Genomic DNA, 26,418 nt, shown 5'->3' with positions numbered 1-26,418 from the left:
TAAAGGGAACCGCTTGTTTAACAGTGACCAGAGACCATTAGTCCAGTGGCAACTAGAATTTTTCTGGACTAAAGAGGACTTTGAGGACACCGATCGCTGTGGCCAAAGTCACACCACCTGGACCGTGGACAAGGAAAACCCCAGGAAGAAACCCGTTGACCGCACAGCTTCCTGCGAATCTTACAGAATCTTCATCATCCTGTGTCTCTCGCATCAGGACCACTCAGTTAAAGTCTTTGACGGTCCGCCCAGAGAGCCTATAACTGGACTGGAGACTGCAATTGTGACAAGGTAACTGTCCTACAGCCCCTTACTCCCTTTCGGAGTTGGTCCCAGGAGAGGGAACAGAAGTAGTAGCGACTCTTTTGTTGTTGCTTTTTGTTTTATTATTTCCATTCACCTGATGTGTACTTATTTGCGGAGTTATTAACCTAAAAGACTCTTTTTATTATTTCTTCTGGACATTTATTTTTTATATTTTGGCAAAATATCTTATAGGGCACATATCCCTCCAACAACTTGTATCAAATAAAAAAAATTATTACCAAAATATTTTTTTTAAATATTTAAGTTATTTCTTTGTTTCACTCTATAGTTGCTTATTTGGCTCACTATGTACATACCTCAAGTAATCTTTCCTCTGTTTTTCTTGGCTCTCCAGCCTGAGTTACCAAACGTTTACTCTTATTAAGACCCTGTTACCTCTGTGGGTCCTTATGTTTGGACCAAGTAGGAGTGCAGCCACAACTCACTTTTACGTATGCATCTATGCAAACCATGCAAATGTCTAAATCTAATAGGAGAAGTGCAGTACAAACTGCCAGCCCAGGCCAGGTCCTCCCCAAACCTGAATACAAGCAACCTAGGGCCAGATTTGCCCTGATTGGGTCTCGTCAGTCGGGTGTTGCCTGACCCCAGTAGCACAGTGAGCAAGGGACTCATGTTTGGGCATACCCTTGTCATTTTGGGCGGTACATCAAACACACTAAAGGTAATGGATCGAATGCTTGCAATTTTTCCTACCACTGGCAATAGCTTAGGGTAGCATTCCTATCCATCATTCCTTTGCCCACTATGCCATCTCAGTTTGGACCCAGCTATATGCAAATCATTTTTGACCCTGCTTTAACTGCAACAGTCAAACTCAAAAAGCCAGGCCAGGTCATCCCTGAACCGGAACAAAAGCAAGCCAAGATATTTAGGGTAACCTATCATATAGCTCCATGAATGGACCAAACTGTCGCCCGACAAAAGAAAAATGTCATTTTTTCCAGAAGCCCCCTACAGCTTTTCTGTGTGTTTCCCTTGCCGTGTCTTGATAGGCTTTTAGAAATACTTCAGAAGAGCTTAGACTTGCAGTGTTTCCTTTTCACTTTTCCCAGTAGTCATTATCGATTGGTGGTAAATGTCCCTGTAGAACAAAAGCTGTTCTTATCATGTCATAAGATTGAGACAGTGTCTGTATATTTCAATTGTGGGTACCAGTTTTAAAATAAAGTCGCACAATTAGGGTCAAGGGATCCAATTCAACCCCATATAAAGCTTGTAGCTGAGGTGTGCAGTACGTTACAGCACCAGTTGCAAGTGTGACAATTTTAAATGCATAAAAACTGGACAGTATTTTTGTTAGATTAAAATGACTGTCACTGCTTACACGGGGGCACTAGTCCCATTACTATAGCGCTTACTTCAAGCACTATGGTGTGTCGGGGCATCTATCTTTCTCATTTACCAAAGGTAGGGAATCATTATCTTTTAATATCGTTCCTGTTTGGTACTCAATTCAACTAGTAAGCGATGAAGCTTCGAATAGTTTGGCTTCCGGGCCTCTGAAATTAGCAATTTATAATTAAGACTCCCTGTTTTCCGTTTTTACGGATTTTTACAGATAAATACAGACAGAAAACAATGTGTTTTCTGTCTGCATTTATTTTTAAAGGTGGATAAATACAGAAAATGGTGCTCCTTTTAAGTGACTCTCCATGCTGTCTTTGAAGAATTATAGGCCACCAGCTGAGCATATGCACAGCATGGGAAATTAAAAAAACTGGATGAAATGTATTTAAATAAAGGCATATGTCAACATACATTTATGGTATAATGCTAGTATTTACCAGTGGATTTATTGTTATATGACATTTGACAGCTTAAATAGCTAAAACACGACAGATATCAAAGTATGGGTGTGCTCCTGTCAGTTAAATAAATATGGAAATGTACAGTTTTTCAACTTCATTTATATGCACAACACAAAATAAATATGGATGAATACAGATAAAATGGCCAAAAAATAAATATGGATAAATACAGACGGAAATGTTACAAAAATAAATACCATAAAACCGGGAGCCCTATTTATAATTGACTAAATACAGTCTAGTGTCTCCACACTGCTCCAATCAGTCTAAGCACCATAATGCGTTGCAAGTCCTCTTCTCTGAAATGTACCCCGTAATAGAACAACTGTTGGGCTGAATAGTAATTAAGGCTCCCAGTTTTATTGATTTTAACAGATAAATACAGACAGAACATATGTGTTTCCTGTCGTAATTTGTTTTAAAAATCAATAAAATACAGGACATTCTGCTTCTTTTGAGTGACTCTCCATGCGATTTCCAGGCCAACAGATAAGTGGATAAAGAACATGGGGAGTTAAAAATTAGGATTAGCTTTCCATGCCTACAAATATTTGTAGTATCATGCTAATATTTACCATTGAGTGTGTTGTTTTATTATATTTGGCTGCTTATTTTGCTAAAATAAAACAGGCAACAAAGTATGAGTACATGTGTAGCAGTTCAATAAATGTGGAAATATGTTATTTTTACGACTGTATTTATTCTAAAAACACCTAATAAATATTAATAAATACAAATAAGATGACCACAAATTAATATAGATAGAGATAAAAAATATATATTTTTAAATACCATAAAAGCGGGAGCCTTAACCGTAGTTAAGAAGATGTTATTCCCAGTGATGTTGGCATCTGTTAGCTGGCAAAAGCTCTTTCCTTTCTAAAGGAAGAAGCTTTCCAGCCCATCTTTCCATCTGGGCTTGTGGATGAGCTCTCCTGGTTCTTTTTTTTTTTTGGTCCTCATTTACCACCATGGTTTCAGGTGTAGCCGCAGTCGGGAATACAACAATCTGTCACAGATTATAAACCTGGCAGGGCTTGGTTAAGGAAGGCTACCAAAGCTACCAAATTCCCTCAGAAATGTTGCACCCTTAGAGACAAAACACCTAAGAAGAGCTCTCATGGTTCTTGCCTTTTTCTCCTTTTCGGTCTTCCATTTCGTCAGTAAACTTTTGTCTCTGATAGAACATTTGTGAATACCTCTACTCTGATCAATCACTATTTACATCGAAGTAGATGATGCAAGGCGAACTAATGCCTTTCCCAATAGTACATCGATCAACAGTAAGGTAGAGCAACTGAAATGTGAGGTTTCCTGCTCCCAATTTACTGCAATAAACACTAGGCCCCCACCCCTTGCACAGTCAAAATATAGCCAATATGTCGCTAGAATGGCCAATTTCAAAGACGAACAAGTGTGCCGGCCGACATGCTGGTTAGGCAAAAGGACCTTTTTAAACGACACCCGACATGATGCAAATAAATGTAACCTCACACTTTGATTTCATGTACAAAAGTTGTGCCAACCTCAGGATAAAATTTGTTTGTAACTTTGTTTGGTCCCATAAGATTTTCTCCATGCCAGAGTAGCAACAAAATATGTGTACGTGACTTTCCAGTGCCGAATCATACTTTGTAAGACTCTTTAACCTTTCTTGCATGTGTAATTCATTAACCAGTTTTTTTTATTAGCTTGTGTAACATATTTTAATTTTTATTTGTCTTTCATTTTGTTTTAGAGATGAGCAATGATGTGTTGCCTAAGAAAAACATCACACTTGTATCAGAAGACCACAGAGAATTTCCTGGTGTGGCACCTTTGGGTTGAAACTTGATTTATAACAGCAAGATGGCCCAGACTGGAGGGGTTGTGCGCTTTTGCACTGAAGGGGACTGCATTTTGTCATCTCCCAGATCCACAAGAGAGCCTGAGAGGAGATCCTGGCACTCCGTGTTGAACCCTGATTCTGTCTACCTGGCTCAACGATCACTCACCCCGAATCTCAACTCTGGGAGGATTCAGCTCCTGCGTAAAAGCCTCACCCCAGAGGCTAGACGGGCCCACCTTGGCATGTATAACAGCACAGGGTCTCTGATACGTCACCCAGCAGAGATTGGTTTGAAGTCTGGGCGATTCACAGCTCCTTGTACCCCGCTGAGAAGTAAGCCGCAAAGCCCTCTGAATTCCCCAGGGAACAGAAGTCCTTTGGTACCTCGGTCATTAGGAGGCCAGAGCTCAGTTGTGACATTTACCTTTGTAGAAAAAGCAAGTGTGAAAACTGTGAATGGAACCCCAGCTGCTAACCATGAGAACAAACCGTTCCCCCAGAACGTACGCAAGAATTCCTGCTCCACTGACTCTACATGTTCCAGTGTGCAGAAAGAGTTGGACGTCTGCCGAGGAATAGCAGATGTTCAGCAAAGGGCAATCTCCCCACATTTTGAAGCTGCCTCTCCCTTGCGAAACCGGAATAAGTTGCATTCAGAAAGCCCTATCACATCACAGAGGACCTCTGAGTGTGGCTCTGGAAGAGCCAGCCCCTGTGTTACAGAAATCCAACTATTCAATACCAGTCCGCCCCAACGCTCTTTGCACAAAACGATGTCTCTACCAGCAGACACACATAGGCAATCTGTGGACCATAGCCCTTCTGAGAGCTCTGTAGTCGGATGTGAAAATCTAGAGAGACAGCACAAGATCATGGAAAGTATGTTCCAACCCTTGACCAATGGATCTGGGACCCCTAGTGAAGACATTTCAAGCACTGAGAGAAGCCTCACGAGGACTGGATCTCCATATGAGGTAGATATACAAGTCCCTACTTGACCTCCTTCCAGCAAACATAAAAGCAAAGACAATTCTTCTTGGGAGCCCTCCTTTTTAATGTCACTTTTGTTTTGTTCAGGCAGATTCATGGGATCATACAGTGGATGCTTCATCCCGCGCTCAGCGAATAGCAAAGGCCAAATGGGAGTTCTTCTATGGATCTCCAGGGCCTCAGAGGGCAGGTAAGCCACTAGTGAGACGTAAAAAAACTCAAAAAGGAACATCCTTTCAGTGCCGTATTTCTTGTGTGTCCCGGTTAAAACAAACCTACCCTTCCGCGTCTACTAATGCTTCTTAACGTGTTAAAAAGTGAGCTGAAAAACCATGTTTAGAAGTGCAGCTCTGTGCCTTTCCTTATACCCATCATCAATCTTTGGAACATTGTAGAACTTCACTGGCTATAAAATACAACAATTGAATATACATAAACCTCTATAGTTCAACATGCCTCACTCCATCTTATTGTCTTATTGTACTTCTGCATTCGGCTGATACCCCATTTTATACATCATAATCGCTCCTCCTTAAAACCCTATCCCTGTAATCTAAAATTACCTAATGTCTGCCAGCCTATCTATCTCACCAACCATTCATGTGAAACCACATAGTCCTCATCAATGAACATACCTACCTCTTATTAATATAGTACAAAGTAACTGGAGTAAATGCATGCAATTTTTTCTTGAGAGCGCAACTAATCTCAATAACCAACAATAAGCACTAGCCCTGGGTTCCAGAGTGGAGTGCCACTCTCCGTAAAGCACTTCAACTTCTCGGCAGTGGTAGTAAGCACTATATAAATCCAATTACAATATAAGCTAAATGGATTGCACCTCTTCTGTGTTATATCTCCCAGGAACATCAGATTGAGTCAAGGACATAGGCAAAGTTCATATTTCGTAAAGAAGTAGAGAGGTTTTAAATGGTGCAGGCTTCCACCTGCCTTTCCGAAAATGTATGTATGCCTCCATATTGAGACATGCCTTTGACACCTAAGAAGGGAACCATTGTATACTCATCTCAGTACACTTGTCTGATGCGCTCAGCCCTCTGCCACACACACTTCCATGCTATATGATAGTCTGGTTCACTTTTGTATCTCCTAATCTCTTGAATTGCCCAAGATACCTGTCTCTTTGTCCCGACTATACCAAAAGGATAAATAATGAGCATAAATGACTAATAAAACTTTAAGAACTGTGATGTTCTAATGGAGAGGCGGAAAGGTTGTGTAAAAAGATGACTACAGGCCAGACCTACGTCTGGGGCAGTGTGTTGGGTCTAGCCTGAATAAAGTGGGCAACCTCACTGCATAGGATGAAAGATACCCTGCTGAACTAGCAGCAATGTCATTGGTCTTTGTAGAAAATAATTCAGTTGCATTAAGTTATGGTGAGCCATAATCCGGGGTGATATTTGTAAGCCATAAATGCAGTGTTAAATTGTACCAAGCAACTTAATGGTATCAGGTGTGTGTTGTGAAGGAATGAAGTCTCAAAGCCTGTAGTTTGGGGAACCTAGTAAACTTTTTTCTTGGGTCTGTTCATTGTTAATAATGTATCTCTAACAAACTTGGAACAGTTGAAAAAGATATCTTCATCTCATGATTTTTATGCGGTCACAAAGGCTCTGCAGGCTGTATGTAGCACTCAATTTTTATCTATGGTTCATGGAAAAATGTGAAATCCTAACTCATCTCTCAAACAGAATAGATGACAAAGGGTGTGTCTGCACTTGAATCTCTAATGAGTGAGATAAGGTTGATGCCTGACTGAGATGGTGTTCAACTAGGTATATGCCAAAAAAGGATCCAGATGACTACTAGGTCCATGCCATTCATTCCATATAACACCTGAGGCTGTTGGTGAGTACAGTATACATTCACTGGCCCTTATTACGAGTAACAGTGTGATTTGTGATGTTTATTGCACCTGATAAATAATAATATTGTGGGGGAAGTTATTTATTGGATTCGATCAATAGGGCCTATTACAAGTGTTCCATCTAAAATGGAGGATAACATTCATATTTTGGTGCTTTAGGTACCACAATCTGCATGCCCTGGTATTGTCCAGACCATTTACTCCAATTAATTCCTGCAGATTTTTTCTTACCAGTGTAAACAGGACGGGACCGAGACTGCTTTGCATCATGCAGGTCTTTGGGGAGTCATCAGGATTGTATATGTACCCCCGAAAGTCCACGCTGTGGGTCCTTGGGGATGCTGTGGGTCTGGGCTCCTGGGCCTTGTCAGTTTGGGTGGCTGTAGGGAGGATGAAGTATCTGGGAGTATTCCTGTCAGACTCGCCTAGCGTGTCTTGGGACAGAAATTTGGCCCCGGTATGGGAACGCGTATGAGAGGAGTTTAAGACCTGGTCTCACATGTCCCTGTCCATTTATGGTAGATAGGCCGTCTTCAAGATGGTCTCGCTCCCCCGTCTACTATACCTCTTGCAAAATTACCTGTATCCGATCCCTTCCAGATGGTTCTGCCAGGTTTATGCGACCTTTGGACAGTTTCTGTGGGCCGGTGGAGTGGCCAAAGTTGCGCTACGGACGTGTTTCCAGTCTACGTACTGCGGGGGACTGGCGACCTCCGATATTCAGTTTTACTATATGGCCTCGCATCTGCTTGTCTTAAATGAATGGTGGTACGGGGATGGTGCCAACCCGGCTTATGCAGTCGAACGGTGGTGTATGGGGGGTTCCACTTTGCATACAATACTATACTCTGCACCGCTGCGCAACTACTTGCCGCCAGCTACAAGGATCATTTTTCAAATATGGAGGCAGGCCCTTCGGAAGACGGGATGGTGAAATAGACTGACAAGGGAGACTCCCCTCTGGAACAATGGGCGATTGCCACAGCTGGCTACTCCAGCTGGGTTACGTAGCTGGGACAATCGGTATCTCTACCCTGGGAATGTGATGCGCGGATCGGTCTTAAAATCTTTTCAAGATCTGTAGAGGGACTTTCAAATACCGAAAACTAAACTTTATAGATATCTTCAGTTCCGCCAAGCTATCTTCCCTAGCTTGGAGGGATTAGAGTTGCTTGCTAAGTTCAGCCCAATTGAGGCAAAGGTATTTATGGGAGATCTCCAAGACCATAAGGTTTCTAAAATTTACCAATCCCTGGTTACCCATAGCTCCTCCACATTACAGAAGCTTAGAGAGGCCTGGGAGGGTGATGTTGGTCAGCTGGACGGGGAGGACTGTACGGAGGCGCTGGCCTCCCCGCGGGGGATGCAATCGCAGTACGCCTGTGACTTATCCAGTTCAAGTACCTTCATCGGGTATATTTTACTAGGGTTAAATTGTGGGGACCGGGATTAGTGGCCTCCCCTACATGTCTCAGGTGCAAGCGGGAACCCTGATGCACACTGTCTAGCATTGCACTGCTCTGACACGATTCTGGAGGGGAGTTATGACCTGCCTCTCGGTGGTACTGGGCTGGGGCCTACCCCGTTCGCCGAAGCTGGTACTCCTACACATTAGGGAAGGGGTGGGGGCAACATATACAAATGCCATCTTATGCTACTGGGGTTTACTCTGGTCAAAAGAGATATCGCAAAGTCATGGAAGGCACCGGCTGCACCCTCGGTGACCGCATGGGAGGATGGCCTGGATTTTTGCATGGGCTTGGAGGTCCCCATTTTTGCAGCAAGGGGGTGTCCGCACATACATTTTAAAATTTGAAAGAGATAGGCGGACTATCGAGGCCTGCAGTGGGAGCCAATGTCTATGGCAGGGCCCCATGACCCTGTATAATGTTATTTTGGTTGGTGCAAGATGCAGTTCTAGGTGTGATGAAGCCAACGAGGTGGCTGCATTTCCTAATGATATGCAGATCGAGGTGAGATGTTAGTGCGATGGGGGGGGGTTTGTTATGTTACAATTTCTCTGTTGATCTGTTTTCTTTTCATCTGTATTGCTTTCCATTTTTCCTTGATTATTATTTTGTATAAGTCAAAGTCATAATGATGTAAGTTTATTGTGCAGAAGTTTCTGGGGTTCAGAGCTCTGCTCTTTATGTGCTATTTGACGAATAACATTTGTTTTAAAAAAAAAGAATTCCTGCAGATTTGATCTGCTGAAATTTAACAGAGATACAATTTTTATTTGACCCAGTGGGTATCAGATGCAATAAAAACGAAACAAAAATGTGCTGTAATAGGAGTTACTGCACATATTGAAATTCATCAGGCCGCTTGTAAAGAGTGCTTACCAGTGGGTAACGCAAAATGATCGGGCCCACCTGCAAAATGTGATGAGGGGCCCCTGACTCTCCCATATCTCAGAGATATTCATTGGCCGTGGGATGAATAGTTTGCCTGGCTGATTATGCCCTCTGATGGGTTTGGGGGCCACCCTGCACCGCAGGGGCGGCAGGAGCCTGCGTTATGCCCCTGGTGCTTAGGTATCAAAAATTGTACCTTATGTCGATATGCTGAAAATCCTTAATGATCCGATCCCATTAGATCAACAATGGATGCCCCTCTGTAAGACTCTCATCGACTTCTCAAAAGCTGATTTGTACATTCTGCCTTCCACTTTTTTGTTTAGTGCCATTGTTCCTTTCAGATAAGTGGTCAAAAGTATTGGTTTTTGGGATGTCAAACTTAATATGCATTTTTAAGTAGGAATAATAGTAAAATCTTCATTTTACCTTCTCAAACTGCTCTCTCATATTTTATTTACCCAGAGTGAGAACAGTCTAATGGTGGTGCTGGAATGGGTAGCGGGTGCCTGCAGTATGCAAACGTTAGCAGTGCAGGTCTGCTTTTTTTTAAACTAACTTAAAGGCCTTTTTTGGATCCTGAACACTCCTGGAGGCTTAACGTTGGGGTTTGGGAATCAAAGTTGTTAACTTAATCCCTGAGTGAGATTCACTGGCTGCCGGCCCTCTCTAGAATCATTTTGAAGACCTTGCAAGTATTGCGCATTGTGTGGCCCAGAGCCAATCAGTTCTAGATGTCCTACAAGCCACTAGTTCAAAACTACTCCTATTGTACCTAAAAGCACGTGCATTTGCAGGGTGCATTGTGTTTAAACCATAAGCACAGAAAGTCCTTATTTTTAAGGCTGTTCTTTGAGATGGTTTTAGCTCTTTCAGAGGACTATTGCTTTTTATTTGTTTTTAAAGCATGCATAAAAACATAGGGAGGGTGCCTTAGGTCAGCAGACTTTGTAATTGATCTGTTAAATTATCATTAATATGTCGCTTCTGCCACCACAGGGTTTTCCCACTTTAGTCATTGGCCCTCTTCACTTCGAGTCACTGCAGAAAGACTGTACACATTCACCTAAAAATAGTTCATTTGTGTTCAGTGACCAGGCTAGTTTAAATTGTATTTATTCTTTATATTATTTTTTAAATACTTGCCGTTTATTTTGCCTGGACTTTCGGCCCAATTAGATGGGGATTTATTTTCTGTAAGTTTTTGAAAATTAGTAAGGGTTTAAGTAACTACTTGCCTATTATTTGAATGCTTTCTTTGGTGGTAGCACACAATAAAAACATCGAACAACTTGCCACGGCCACAACAATAGGCTTTGCAAACGTGTTTGTGTGTGTATTTGGGTGTATACAAATGATAATACAAATCCCCCGTAGACCCATGGAACGCTGAAGCAGAACCTAACCGGCCCCAAGGACCGGGGGAAGGATTAGGTCCCAGGGTCAGCTAAAGCAGGACCTCCAACCCAAACCCCAAGAACCTGCTAGAGCAGGTCCAACTTACCTGTACAGCGCCTCTGGAGAGATTCGCGCAGAACTAAAAAAACAGGCTGTTGGTTGGGCCGGCCCGCCTCTTATAGAGGTCATGGGTGATCTGGTCGGCCATATTGGGAGGGGATGGGAGGCTTTTATTTTTTACTTTGGAGGGTTCTGGTGTGGAGCTGAAGCTCACTATGTAAGTCATGTGGCGAGGAAGACTAACGAGGAGGTAATGAGAACGAAGCAAGGGTCTCTAGGTGAAGTGATCAGAGCTAAGAAACATCACAAAGAAAGGAAAGGGGTGCATACTTACTTGCTAAAAGGAACAAGCATTTGTAATGCAATAGGTCTCGCATTTGCGAGAGTTTAAGCTATTGGCATTGTAAATGACAATGCCTTTTATTGATCTGTTTTGAAAACAACGCATAAATAAAAGGCATTCTCCTTTACTATGCCAATAGCTCAATGCGAGACCTATCGCATTGTACATGGTTGGTATGTGAAAGAGGCACACAGAGTGACGGAAATATACGCAAGAAACAGTAATTGAAAATACAGTGTACAGCAGGGAGGAGGAAGACGGGGGATTTAATTTATTATGTGTTTTTTTTATAGCTCAAACTTTACTCGAAGGTGTCAGAGCGCTTTACAATAAAACCAGTTACATTACATAAGGACTGTAGAGTACATGAATAACATTAACCCCTTCGACGCTGATGACGAGCTCAGCTCGTCATGGAGTTTCCATTGACTTCAATGGAAATTACATTGAGCATCTGGTACCACCCTTAGCATCCAAGTGGTTAAAGATACAAACAGATAAATTCTAAACTCACATAAGAATGGTAGTAAGTACACAAATATTCTACAGCTACTGCTTGGGTGGTTTGCTTCCTGGTGCACCCAGAGTGCTGGGCAAGGAGACACTACAAGGGTGTGGGTGGTGCAAGTCCTGGTGCATCCAGAGAGACGGGCTGGGAAACACTGCACGGGCAAGGGTGGTGGGAGTTCTGGTGCCCCCAGAGCACTGGGCAGGGAGACACAGTGCACCGGCCAGGGTGCTGTGCGTCCTTGTGCTAAATAGAGACACAGGGAAATTTATATGCCCATACTGTAAATCTGATAGCATGTGTGCGCTTACCTGTGTTCTAGTGCTGCTCTGTGTGTGTGCTTGCGTTCTCCTGTGCGTGCTTGTGAGTCCCTATACGAGCTTGTTTGTGTTCTTGTCCGTTCTTTGTTTTCCTGACTATGTTAATTGTATACATAAATAAATATATATATTGTGTGTAATTGTGTCTGTGTATCTTCTGTTCTTGGGCATGTATAGTTTTTTATGTGTCTTCTATATTTGTTTCTATGTGTGTTTTAAAATGTGTGTGTCTTTGCTTTCTGTGTGTTATCAAGTATGTTTTTATCTGTGTATCTATGTGTGTTCACGTTTGTCAAGTATCTTAACTCTTGCTGTATTGGACATAGAAATCCCCTTTGATAGGCAACATGTTGATACTTATTTTTTTTACTTTCTCAAGCTAAAACATCCTCCTCAGGAGACAGGTTAATATTATTTCTGCAACAGGATATTTCTGAAATGTGCCGATAACTAGGTAACTCTATTAGCTAACACCAGGGGTTCACGTTTTTGGGAAGAGCCGAAGGGTGCACTGCCTATAGCCATCACTTTGCCTTGTCTTTAAGGACACTTGAGGAGGGAAGCGGGTTCACATATCACACGTCATTCGTTCGTAAAAAACTAAAAGAAAAAACAAGAGTCTCATACATCAACAGGGTGAGTAGTCAGTCTGGTGTGTGTTTTTGGGCTGGCTCCACATTTTGGCTTGTGAGCAGGAGGACGAGGGCCAGTGCCCTCTGCCTTGGCAAACATGCCTTCGAGGGGATTTTTGTTTAATTGCGGAGATTGGAGAAGTCCTATAAATGTGCAATTACGGGTCTACGCTTGTGCCACTTCTATGAGGGGGTGTTTTGGAAGCTCCTTGGAGTGCTTTCACAATGCATGTTGTCGATCTCACCAACCCCAAAGAAGAGCAGCACACAATGCCTGAATGCACACGGAGGGAGCAGCCCTCCATTTCTGTTCTTGTGGCTCCGCTGTGATGCAAGTGCAAGCTGGAGCCCCTTGACTGAAAGGGAGGGGGAGGGAGAGCAGTGGGGTGGAGGGGCAGGTAAAAGACAAGCAGGAAAGCAAAACCAGTGCAGCTCTCATGAAAGGGGCCAGCGCTCCTAGAAATACCTCATACTTAAATTTTCTACAGAGACCAGAGTTATAAGGCAGAATAGAGGTAGCCGTGCCGGAGACAGAAATCAAGCTATGATAGATAGATTAAATGCATAAGACTGTGCTCAACTGATCAAATTACTCTAATGCAGGTTGCAGCATAACCCTCTCTCTCCCTCCGCCTGGCTTCGCTGCTCTGCTGTGAGGCAGGCCAGGCGGGAGCCTCGTGCCTGAGGGGGAGGGAGAACAGAGAGAGAGGGGTGGAGGAGTATAGAAAACACACAATTTGAATTTTTGAATTTGAATTTGAATTTAAAAACATTTATACAGCGCTCGCATACCCAACGGTTTCATGGCGCTAGTGGTGATCAGTGGATGGCGGCAACAGAAGGATTTAGGGGTAGGCTTGGGTGAACAAAAAAGTTTAAAGATTTTTACGGAAAAGGGGATACGAGAGTGAGGTACGTAGAGCAATTGGGAGGGAGTTCCAAAACGTTGGGGCCAGAACAGCGAATCTCACTCCGCCCGCCCTCTGCTTTTTAAAGCGGGGGATAGTAAGAAGGGCCAAATGGGTCGAGCGGAGTTCTCTGCCTGGGCAGTATGGTTTAATAAGAGAGCAGATGAATTTAGGAGCAGTGCCCGCTCTGGCTTGATAGGTAAGACAGCCGAGCTTAAACAGGGCACGCTCTCTTATGGGAAGCCAGTGCAGGGTCTTGAGTAAAGGGGTGACCCGATGATATCTGGGAAGGCCATGGATCAAAAGGGCCGCCTGGTTCTGCACCAGTTGCAAACGGTGGATCATGTATGCAGGGGCTCCGTTGTAGACTATGTTGCCATAGTCTATACGAGACAACACCATGGCCATCATGATAATTTTTAGAGCTGGGGGGGAGAAGAAGCGGGAAACCTTCCTAATCACTCTAAGGGAAAAGAAAGATGAAGAGACCACAGAATTAACTTGTGGGAGAACCGAGAGCTGGGGATTTAGAAAGATACCCAAGGTCTTCACTTTGGGAACCGGGAGTGGAGGGACACCAAGGGAGGGGGGCCAGAAAGAGGGAGACCAGGGACTGCAGCCACCTCCGGTCAGGACCACTTCGGTCTTGTCCGGATTAAGTTTGAGGTGGCTGCAGTTCATCCAATCTTGAATGAGGGTCATGATGGTTTGAACATTCAGAGCGGATGAAGGTGAATGGGACAGATTAAAGATTAACTGGAGATCATCCGCATAATTAAATACGGTGACCTCCAGTTGCTGTAACATAAAAATGAGGGGAAAAATATAAAGGTTAAACAGAAGAGGGGAAAGTGATGAACCCTGGGGAACCCCGCACTCTACCTTGCGGGTGGCTGCTGCAAAATCAGCCAGATGGACTCTCTGTGTTCTCTCAGCAAGAAAGGACTGTAGCCAACAAAAGGCTAGGCCCTCTACCCCCGCCGCCCTGACACGGTTAAGAAGAATGGTGTGGTTCACCGTGTCAAAAGCGGCGGATAGGTCAAGGAGAATCAGGGCTTGCGGACGGTTGATGTCAATTCCGTCACGCAGCTTGTCCATAACTGAAATGACCACTTTTTCGGTAGAGTGCAGGGGGCGAAAACCAGCTTGACAGGGGGAGAGGCAATGATTTGCCTCGATGTGGGTGCTCAACGTGGAAATGATGTGGGTTTCGAGTACCTTAGCAAGGTAGGGGAGGAGTGAAATAGGGCGGTAATTAGAGGCAGAGGAGGGATCAGCGTCCAACTTTTTCAAAATTGGGATGACAACCGCTGATTTATGTGGGATGGGAACGTGACCATGAATAAGAGAGTCATTGAGGAGGGTCAGGGGGGGGGTGAGGCAGACTGAGTAAATTTCCCTGAGTATGTTGGCAGGGGCAAAGTCCTGAGGCGAGCCTGATTTGACCCGTTGAAGCAGGGGACCGAGGGTATCAATAGTAAGGAGTGGGAAGTTGGTCAGTTTGGCAGAGGAGGGGGGGGGGAAGGGTCCATGAAAGTGGGGGAGGGTTGGGGAATGTTATGTTTAATTTTTTCGACTTTATCTATAAAAAACTCGTTAAGCGAGTCACAGAGGAGTTGAGACGGGGGGATGGTTGATGTGGCTCTGGTGGAGGAGGCAAGCTCATGAACAGTGGAGAAAATTTCTTTCGATTGTGACTCCGCAACCAATATCCTGTGGGTGTAATATTCAGCCTTAGCTTCCAGGATGGTCTTTTTGTAGGTATGCAGAGTGGCCAAGTAAATGGTTTTTAAGGCAGGGTCGTAAGTTCTACGCCAAGCTCTTTCAGCCCTTCTTGCAGCAAGTTTTTTCTCTTTCAGGTCGGGGGTGAACCAACGGTTGGCTGCATGGGCCCGTTTTACTGAAAGGCGCCTGAAGGGGGCGAATTTGTCTCCTGCCCTCGTGAGCCAGTTGTTAATTGCGGCCAATTGAGGGCCGACTGTCAGGCCAGTAAGGTCCGGGCAAGTCGTAGCCAGGGCCGAACAGAGGGAGGGCATACTAACCTTGCCCCATTTCCGAACCCAGGTATTTTTAGGAAGGGGGGGTTTGACCGGGAGTGATAGGGCAAGGGAGAACGTGATGGTGAAGTGATCTGACCAAGGGCAGGGAAAGATAGTGGGCAGGGTAGATGGGATATTTAGTGTCCAAATTTGGTCCAGTGTGTGGCCATGTTGGTGGGTAGGACTGTGGACAAGCGGTACAAAATTCAAATTTTCCATGAGGCTGGTAAATTCCTTGGACTGGGGGCTTTCGGCCGGGTCATTGGGCCAGAAATTAAGATCCCCTGGTACAAGTACAGAGGAGTAATTTACTACCAGAGTGGCCAGAAAAGTCTGGATCTCAGGAAGGAACGAGGGAGTGGGCTGGGGGGGGCGGTAGATGAGGACAAAAGTAAAAGGGACTTGATGGGAAGTAGAACGAGCTACGAGAAGATCAACATCGGTAATGGTAGGGGAGGGGAGGGTATGAAAAGTGATGTCAGTGCGGGCTATTAGCGCCACTCCGCCTCCCCGCTTGCCGTCAGAGCGATCCGCGCGAATGGCGGAATAGGTAGATGGCAGGGTGGCAAGCACATTGGGGAGGGAGTCGGTCTTGAACCAGGTCTCAGTTAAAAACAGGAGATCTGGTTCATTGGTGTCAAGATAGTCAAATAGCTCGTATTGATGATTTACGGCGGATCTGGTGTTTAGAAGGGTAGCCGAGGTAGAAGGCAGTTGAGCAGGAGGGACTGGGAGTGAAGGGGGGGCAGGGGTGGATATGGAAGCAGATAGAACAGAAAATGAAGCAGGACTAGGGGGGTGGGATGGAGGGGAACAATATAGGCCAAGATGTTGTAGGGCGGTGGTCGTGGCAGAATTTATGCAGCCGGGGGACCATAGGAGGCATAGCTGAGACGGAGTGTAGGTGGTATAGCCAGCAGCGTCCCGTGCCCCTAGCCCCGGCCGGCCGCGGACGGGCGCAGACGGGCTTAACTCAGGCGCAACTCCGGCGCGCATCCGTCGCGCCCGCTGCGCTCGTCCGCTGCGCTGCCTCATGCTATCCGTATAAGTAGGGGCGGAGCGGCGGGGGAGGGGCAGGGCTGTGATGGAAAACGAAGCCCAAGCCAAGATGGCGCCCGCTGCCACTGGGAGCCCGCAAAGGACCCGGTCAACCCAGCCGGCAGCTCACCCCTAAATGCCCAAAAGAATTTAGATGCCTGCACAAGTTGAAAGGTAGGTTAAAACAATTTAAAATACAATTTTTGCCAGGATGTCGCCACCGCTCGCAATCAGCGGGGCGGGAAGTGGGAGAAGCAGCAGCTCGCCAAGCAACCGACCAATCAGCCCACTGCCACCGGGCCACTGGTCAGACACGAGGGGAGCGGGGAAACGCGCTGCTAAGTAGGGGCGGAGCGGCGGGGGAGGGGCAGGGCTGTGATGGAAAACGAAGCCCAAGCCAAGATGGCACCCGCTGCCACTGGGAGCCCGCAAAGGACCCGGTCAACCCAGCCGGCAGCTCACCCCTAAATGCCCAAAAGAATTTAGATGCCACCACAAGTTGAAAGGTAGGTTAAAACAATTTAAAATACAATTTTTGCCAGGATGTCGCCACCGCTCGCAATCAGCGGGGCGGGAAGTGGGAGAAGCAGCAGCTCGCCAAGCAACCGACCAATCAGCCCACTGCCACCGGGCCACTGGTCAGACACGAGGGGAGCGGGGAAACGCGCTGCTAAGTAGGGGCGGAGCGGCGGGGGAGGGGCAGGGCTGTGATGGAAAACGAAGCCCAAGCCAAGATGGCGCCCGCTGCCACTGGGAGCCCGCAAAGGACCCGGTCAACCCAGCCGGCAGCTCACCCCTAAATGCCCAAAAGAATTTAGATGCCTGCACAAGTTGAAAGGTAGGTTAAAACAATTTAAAATACAATTTTTGCCAGGATGTCGCCACCGCTCGCAATCAGCGGGGCGGGAAGTGGGAGAAGCAGCAGCTCGCCAAGCAACCGACCAATCAGCCCACTGCCACCGGGCCACTGGTCAGACACACAAGAATAAAAGGAGAAAAAAGAACCTGCGCAGCGCTTATGAAACAGTTGCAGCGCTGATAAAGCATGTTGTGCTTTTTAGATTATTAGCTTAATGAAGCAAAGAGTTCTCCCGAAGGGCTAATGCAAGCTCTACAGTAAGGACACAGTAAAAGGTCCAGTCCTGATGGGAGGTTACAAAATAAGATAGGGAGGTACTAAGCAGGGACTAATTAGTCTATTAACAAATCAAAAGCCAAAATTTACAAAGGACAGTCACAGCAACCAATTGAAAAGATGGGCGGAGAATGTGCGGAGCTTCAAGTCCATACCTCACTACAGCATGCCTCGTAGAGCAGCGCATGCGCTGCCCAGGCTCGACCTAAAAAGGGGTACAGGTTTTTTTTACTTTTTTCTGACAAAGAAGACGACTCTACTTTGAAGCAGGTACTGCTTTCAAATACCCATACAGCAATTACTTTTCAGCAAGGTGAGTGCATGTTCACGTCAGTTTTTTTTTACGTCTTTGTCAGATAGAATCCGAGTCTCTCTTTTTATGTTTAGACCTTTTGTTGATTTGTTTTTGCAGAAAGGACAATTACAGTTTCAAAACAAATGCAAAGGCAAATGAAATAAGAAAGGAATAAAGTAAACAGTACGATTGTTAATTTGACCTCTGTAAGTGCGAAATATCATAAATATATTTGACAGTAGTCTAAACAGAATTTTTGAGTACATTTTACTAATTTGTTTTTTATTTTATGAATATCGTGATTTTGCTAAGAGAGTCTTAATAATCTATTGTATGTAATGCTGAGGTCTTTACCGCTGGCAATCGCTGGGAGCTATCTACTCGCCTCTACAGTTGCACAGCATTGCTTTAACGTATTATACCTTAATGCCTTGGACTATTTGTATAGTGGAAATTTGCCTTTTTTGCCTCAAACGTTTGTACAGTGAAACCAGAATATGACCATGCAACGGTCCATGACTAATCATATGCCAGGATTTACCCCATTTTGATAATATCTGCTAGGCATCCGTGTTCTGATTTCAGAAGAGATCTGAGTTCAAAAGTGATCTTTGTGATCAATTTTATATGAGGTAAAGGGTCACATGACAATTTATCAGTAAATGTAGAAAACATTGTACCTAATTTAGAGTTTGGAGTATAGTTTTTGCTCCATCAGCGTGACAGAGTAAAATAAATATTCTGTCACGCTGAGTAGCCACACTTCAAATTTAGAGATGTCGTCCGGCCTACCAGACATCCCTTACAATGACAGGAACTGTCTTCACAGTGGTTCCAGTCAGTGTGTTAAAAGTTTGATGGACAGCTCCGTCAACATGACGGTCCCGTCTGTCAAATGTTTAACATGTTATTTGGTTTAAAAAAAGAAAATCCCAAAGTGGGATTTTCTTTTTGAAAATAGAAAAACTAACGACCCCGAACCATGCCAAACTCTGAATCAGGCTGATTATCTTTTTTGTTTATCCTGCCATCTGTGACTGCTGAATTTACATTGTGGGCATTTCCTTGAAGTTTAGAGGGCTGCTTTGCTGAGGATGTAAAACAACCTTTTTTTCTGGCTCTTGGCTTATACATAGTCTTCAGGTAATCATTTCCGTTAGGTTCCAGGGTACTTGGCGAAGTGTTTAAGGTCAGGCCCTTTCTTGATCGGTGCATAAAATTTGTGTTGCTAGAAAGTTGTTATGATCCAAGTTAACAATTGTATGTTTTTCTCTGTCAATAACGGATTGGCATAAAGAGCAGGCTCTTGTTCCCAATATACCAGAGCTGTATCTATAGCCAGTATTCTGGTTGGCAACGGGATCTGCTTGGGACTTTTGAGATCAGTGACCACTGATCTAAGTTTGAGTTTCAGACTTGCAAAAGCTTTGAGTTAGTTGTAGAGTTATGGCTATGAAAAGGGCCTAGATCAAGGTTCAGGTTGGTCTTGTTATTAATGATCGGGTTAGGTTTATGCTTAAATATTTGCAATGAGTTGGAATGTTGATGTAAATAGGTGCAGAGCCGTTTTAAGGCATGAGCAAAGTGGGTAATTGCCCAAGTCCCCTACCCCTCGGGGACCCTGAGAATGTGCCAATGATGTGTATCCAAATTAATTATTTTATAATTTAAAAGCTGGGCTTCCCTAGCCTACGCCTCCTTACCCGGTGTGTTCCCGGGATGTGGGAGGCAATTAAATAAAAAATAATAACAATCTTTTTCTCTCCCTCTCATTACTTCACTTCACCTCTTCTATCTCATTCCCCTCTCTATACCCCCACTCTCCGGCCTCTCTCTGCATATTTCAACGTCTCTGTCTAACTTCCACGTCTTTTTGTCATAGCTTTCTATCTCATCACAAAAGAAGCAGAGAGCTCTGGGTAGTTCCCAAGTTTAGGTACAGAGCAGCTCCTCTATAGAGCAAGTGACACTCAGAATCTACTCACCTCAAATGTCTGCTTTTCTAGCTCCTCGTCGAGGTAGCCAGAGTTCTGTGCTTCTTTTTTGGTAATTTATGCAGTACTCTAAGCCAGAAAGGGTATTGTTTTGACTTATACTGTTTGCTCCGTTGAATCTGCGTCTCTAGATATACCTAAATCTTTTTTTTTTCTAAACATTTTGCTTTATTGAAATAGAAATCTGCAATACATTCATTCCACATAGAGATAAGAATACTTGGAGAATATCTCATAGGCATTACAATGTACAGTCGTGGACTAATAACACATTTGCATTCACAACATCTCATCGTCTGAACCATGGTCTGTAACAGGGGGGGGTGCATATATATCCTCTGTATTCATTCCATTTGTCCCACACTCTCCCCCATTTCTTGGGACACCCTCTGTGGGCATATGTAGCTTTTTCAGCCCGCATAATCATGTCCATGTCGTTACACCAGCCTGTCACTGTTGAGGTCTGCGCTGCCCCCCAGGACCAAGCTATGTTCCGTTTTGCTACCATCATCTCCGTTGTTGCCCACTGTCTGTCTGCCTGGTTGAGGTCTGTTGGCTCCCATATGTTCAGCAGGCAGCATTTGGGAGAGAGCGGAATTATGTTCCTGCTAACTTCCGTGATGATATCCATTACTGCTGTCCAGTACGATGTAATCCTGGGGCATTCCCTGCCCATTTTATGCATAGTCACTCTTGTGTAGTAGGTCCTATGTAGTATTTTTATTTGGATGAGGCGCAATTTGGAGGAGATCGCTACCTCCCGTGGTGATGCTATCGCGTCCTGCCAGTCCGAGTCATCCATGTCCCCAACCCCCGTCTGCCAGGTCGCTCGGAGTCGCGTCAGGGGGTCTGTCTGGTTATTAATAATTTTCCGGTATGTAAGGGAGATTGCCTTCTTGTCCAAATAGTCAGTCAGTAGTCGGTCTTCTAAGGGGGACGATTCTGGAAGTATGTCTGCCTCTGGAAGTGCTATTTCTAGTACGTGTTTAATCTTTAAGTATCAAAACCGTTCCCCAGGGGCCATCTCATAGTGTTCTTGCAGGTAAGTAAAGGTAACCACCTTGCCCTCCCTCCATAGGTCCCCTATCCAGGAGATTCCTATCAAATCCCATTTCTGAAACCCTTTACTATTTCCCAGGGTACCCAGTCTACCAGTGTCCCATAGTGGGGTGTGTTGCGTAAGCTTATCGGCCCACCCGAGGTGTCGCGTCGCTGTGTGCCAGACATGAACCTAAATCTTTTTTGTTTAGTAACTCCAAAACTCCTGAACAGATTTACAACAAATTTCACACAGCACTCTTTCTGGTCCAAGATATAGTTTTCTGCCAAATTTGGTGTAATTCCGTTCAGCGGTTCGGACTGCAGTCGTGTCTAAAACTCCTTTGGGAAATTGCATGGGGAAAACAACATTTTGGGACCCCCTCACCTTTTTTTCTCGGCTACTGCTTGATGAATCAACCGCTTATCCTATGGAAACTAGGTTTTAACTAAACCTCGGAGGGGTTAAATGTACAATTCTTACTCTAGTCTGTACAAGAGTAGGGAAAGTGTTGAACTGTGGATGGGTAAGATTTACTATTCCCACCCAAGTCTGTGCTACAGTAGGGAAAGCGTTTGACTTCGGAAGGGTAAGATTTACTATTCCCACCCCAGTCTGTGCAACAGTAGGGAAAGTACTTCACTTCAATCACATTACAAACTTTAACAACACTAATAATTTATTTAAAAATATATAACTTAATATAAACAATATCAATTTACATTAAACATTTAGATATTAAAAAATAACTTCGGAGGGGTGAAGATTTACTATTCCTACTCCAGTCTATAAAACAGTAGGTAAAGCGTGGGACTTCAGAGGTGCTAAATTTACTATTCTTACTCCAGTCTGTATGACAGTAGGGAAAGCGTTGAACTTCGGAGGAGTAAGATTTACTATTCCCACTCAAGTCTGTGCTGCAGTAGGGAAAGTGTTTTACTTCGGAACTGTTAGATTTACTATTTCCACTCAGGTGTGTGCAACATTAGGGAAAGCGTTGGACTTCGAAGGGGGTAAATTTACTAGTCCCTCTCCTGGCTATGCACAGTAGGAAAAGCATTGGATTTCAGAGAGATATGATTTGCTGTTCTTTCTCTAGTCTGTGCTACAGCAGGGAAAGTGTTGGACTTCGGAAGGGTTAACTTTACTATTCACACTCCAGGCTGTGTAACAGTAGGGAAAGTACTTCAATTCAAGCACATTACAATATTTGAATAACCCAATCATTTGTAAAAACAATATATGTGAAACACTTAATATAAACAATATTAATTTACGTAGGAAATATGTGTGTGTGTATATATATGTAGATATGTATATATATTACCTACTGGCGGTCGCCAGTAGGTAGTTATAGTTAGGATCGTTTTCCATAGGAAATCCGCAACATTCTATTGGGAATAACTTTGGCGCCGAATGAGGGATCTGCCTGTAATTTTCCTTAACTTTGCCTCGCTGCGCTCCGCTCCTTCCCTGAAAGTTTCGGGGGGATCCGTCAAGCGGGGGCCGAAATAAAAGGGGGGTCCCAAAACGTGTTTTCCCCATGTTAATTTCCATAGGGCGGTTGGACTCACTTTTAGCCCGAACGGCTGAATGGATTTCCACCAAACTTGGCAAAATTGTAGGGACTGGTACCCCGATGTGCCTTTGCTATGTCTCAAGATATATGCTCCAGTGGTTTTTACGAAAATTAACTTTGAAAAAATATATATTGGGCTACATTGGGCTATATATATGTTAGAGCCCAAATGTAGCCCATTGTAGCCCAATGTAGCCCAAAGATGGCCACCAGAGACAAAAAAAAACAAATGTAGCCCAAATATCAGCCAGATGTAGCCCAACTATAGCCCAATGGCAGAATGTCCCAGAGTGTTCTAAAGAACAACTAGAGCACTAACAGTCTTACTTATTACAAAAGTATGGCACACCTGAAGTCATCTTGATTGGAATAAAGTGTTAACACTTAAAACATTTAATTTGCAAAGGAATAAAAGTAGGGGGTTCATTTTGCCATAGAAATTATGATTAGTGCTGCAGAAAGAAAAATTAGGGCACATTTTGAGTGACTTCTCAAATCCTCTTATATTTCATTAAACGAATTCTGATATGCAGTCTCCCAAGATGGCCACCAGAGACAAAAGAGCCCAAATGTAGCCCAAATATCAGCCAGATGTAGCCCAACTATAGCCCAATGACAGAATGTCCCAGAGTGTTCTAAAGAACAACTAGAACGCTAACAGTCTTACTTATAATAAAAGTATGGCACACCTGAAGTCATCTTGATTGGAATAAAGTGGTAACACTTAATACATTTAATTTGAAAAGGAACAAAATGAGGGTTTTCATTTTGCCATAGAAATTATATATATATATATATATATATATATATATATATATATATATATATATATATATATTCACTGATAAAACCATAGGTTTCACACCAGTTATAGTTAGGAATTAGCATTTAAAAAACCTATTAAATTCACTGAAAAAACCATAAGTTTCACACCAGTTATAGTTAGGTGGAAATTTTACTCGCATAAAACCATTGAAATTCCCACGTTATAGTTAGTTGGACTCACTATAACTTGCGCGTGCAATGCCCGGCTGATGACGTCACATATTACATCACTCATGACATGGTCAGTGACATCACTCATGACATCACTGATGACATCTCAAATGACATCACTGATGACATCATCCAGTGAATGTGTATCTTTCTGAAAAATAAATATTTTTTATATATGTATATCTAAAGGTTGATGGAAGAATAAATGGGTAAATAAATGTCTAAATGGATGTTTTTTTTGTGTAAAATTGATTGGTTAACTGACTTATTAAATGTATCTTAGTGAATACATATTTTAGCGAGTAATGTTTAAATATTTAAATATCTGTATCTGTGTCTCACTTTGTGTATAAGTGGCTGCATGGGTTGGTGAGTAGCTACATGGGTGTGTATATGGGTTATTAGTTGTTTTTTTGAGTATCAGTATCAGTGTCTGTATGGTTCGGTGGGGGATATTACTTAGAGCACAGATGCATGAATGAGTGACTCACTATTTGTATGTATTTTGAAGACAGCATGTGTGCAAGACTGTATGGGCGGATGATTGTGTGTATGGGTGGGTTAGTGAGTATGTGTATTTATAATTGATTGTTTAAGAGAGTAAATATGTTTCCGTTTCTGTAGAAGTATGTGTAGTTGTGTGTATATAGCAGTATAATCAAGTAAATGTTTTTTTGATAGTTTATTTGCATGTGTGAATTTGTGTGTGAGTAACTATATGGATGAGTATTAGTGTGTAACAGGATGTATAGGTGTATGAGTACATATGATGAGTAAGTACATGCATGAGTGACTATATAGACCTGTTGGTGAATGAGTGGATGTGTATGTAGATGTTGGAATTACCTAATAAGTTGTTGTAATTGGTATTGGTTTCTCCTTTTTTAAGAAAATGTTAGTTTCTATTTTTGAATGTGTGTGTCAAAGGTTATTTTATGCTGATAGGAGGTCTGCCACTTTGTCACAAGGATGTTGTCATCAGTGATGTCATTTGAGATGTCATCAGTGATGTCATCAGTGATGTCACTGACCATGTCATGAGTGATGTAATATGTGACGTCATCAGCAGTGCATTGCACGCGCAAGTTAGAGTGAGTCCAACTAACTATAACGTGGGAATTTCAATGGTTTTATGCGAGTAAAATTTCCACCTAACTATAACTGGTGTGAAACCTATGGTTTTTTCAGTGAATATATATATATATATATATATATATATACATATATATATATATAGAGAGAGAGAGAGAGAGTGTAAGTATATTAAGTTTAATATAAGTAATAATAAAAAAATTACTTTGCAGAGGGGAAGATTTACTATTCACATGCCAGTCTATGAAACCTTAGGGAAACCATTGGACTTCGGAGGGGTTACATTTACTATTCTCACGCCAGACTTTGCAACAGTAGAAAAAGTGTTGGAGTTTGGAGAGGTAAGATTTACTATTCCCACTCCAGTCTGTGCAACAGTAGAGAAAGCATTAGACTTCAGAGGAGGCGTTTTACAATTCCCACTCCACTCGGAAAGCGTTGGACTTTGAATGGGTAGGATTTACTATTCCCACTCTAGTCTATGCTACAGTAGGGAAGTGTTGGATTTCAGAAGGGTTACATTTACTATTCCTACTCCGGGTGTACAACAGTAGAGAAAGAATTGGGCTTCAAAGGGGTTACATTTACTATTGCCACTCCAGGCTCTGCAACATTAGGAAAAAGCGTTGGATTTCGGAGAGGAGAGATTACTACTCCCACTTCAGTCTGTGCAACAGTAGGGAAAGCATTGGAGTTTAGAGGGTTACAATTTACTATTCCCACTCCAGTATGTACAACAGTCGGGAAAGTGTTAGACTTCAGAGGGGTAAGATTTACTATTCCCACTCCAGTCTTTACCACAGCAGGGAAAGTGTTGGACTTCAGAAGTGTTAAATTTACGATTCCTACTCCAGTATGTACAATGGTAGTGAAAGTGTTGGACTTCGTAGGGGAAAAATGTGGTATTCCCACTCTAGTCTGTGCTACAGTAGCGAAAGTGTTGGACTTTGGAGGGGTTAAATTTACTATTTTCACTCCAGTCTATGCAACTGTAGGGAAAGTATGTTGCATTAAGTATACATACATTACGTATTTAAATAACCTAATAATTCATAAAACAAAATATTAAACTCTTAATATAAACAATATTAATGTATTTACTGAACAAGTATAAATATGTTAAAAAATAAACATCAATTAAAGACTTGGAATAGTTAATAACAAATTTAATAATTATTTATCAATCTAAAAAACAATACCTGCACTTAAAATAATATATGCACTAAAACACATTAAAATAATCCAAAACTATATTTTTAACAACTATATTATTGAAAACGATATTAAAAATGATGATACTCTTAACAACAGTGTTACTTACCTAAAAACAGATTATTTTGACAATTATATTTCTGCGTCACAATATTTTTGAAACACTATACTCTTTTCCAATATTTCCTTTTTTCCTGATATTAAAAACTCAATATTTTGTCCAAACACCCTCATTTGTCTCTCTACACCCCCTTTCTGCCTTGTCACTCCCTACCTCACCACTGTCTCACTATCTAACCTCTCAATTTACCTCTCTGTGTTTTCTACCATCCCTCTTTTTATCTTTGTTCCAGCTATCTATCTTCTCTTACTACCTTACTCTTTTGTTGCTACCTCTTTCTCTATCTCTTTTACCGAATCTTTCTCTCTTAGTTCCTCTTTTTTTCAACAAAACCTTTCATTCTGTACGTTTTGTTTTCATACATTTATCTATTTCACCTCTCTGTCCCTACCTCACACCGTTCTCTCTCTCTCCCGCTCTCTCTCTCTCTCTACCTCTGTATCGATCCTAACTTTATTTCTCTCTCTATCTAGATTACTTCTGTCTCTCTACCTCCCATTTTTTC

The 26,418-nt window shown here is 43.1% G+C and overlaps 1 protein-coding gene across 1 annotated transcript in view; it reads left to right on the top strand.

The window, feature by feature from the left end:
- The first annotated feature begins 3,986 nt into the window (after nt 1–3,986).
- PSD (pleckstrin and Sec7 domain containing) overlaps nt 3,987–26,418 on the top strand; it is a 656,537-nt gene continuing 634,105 nt past the window's right edge. Inside the window, exons 1-2 of the mRNA XM_078643048.1 lie at nt 3,987–4,940; nt 5,044–5,146. Coding sequence (XP_078499174.1) covers nt 3,987–4,940; nt 5,044–5,146 — 1,057 coding nt within the window. The remainder of the gene's footprint in view (nt 4,941–5,043; nt 5,147–26,418) is intronic.

This window comes from Lissotriton helveticus, chromosome 5_1 (genome assembly GCF_964261635.1).
Source record: "Lissotriton helveticus chromosome 5_1, aLisHel1.1, whole genome shotgun sequence".
Taxonomy (NCBI): Eukaryota; Metazoa; Chordata; class Amphibia; order Caudata; family Salamandridae; genus Lissotriton; species Lissotriton helveticus.
The sequence above is the reverse complement of the archived record's forward strand: the minus strand, read 5'-3'. Positions and strand labels throughout refer to the sequence as shown.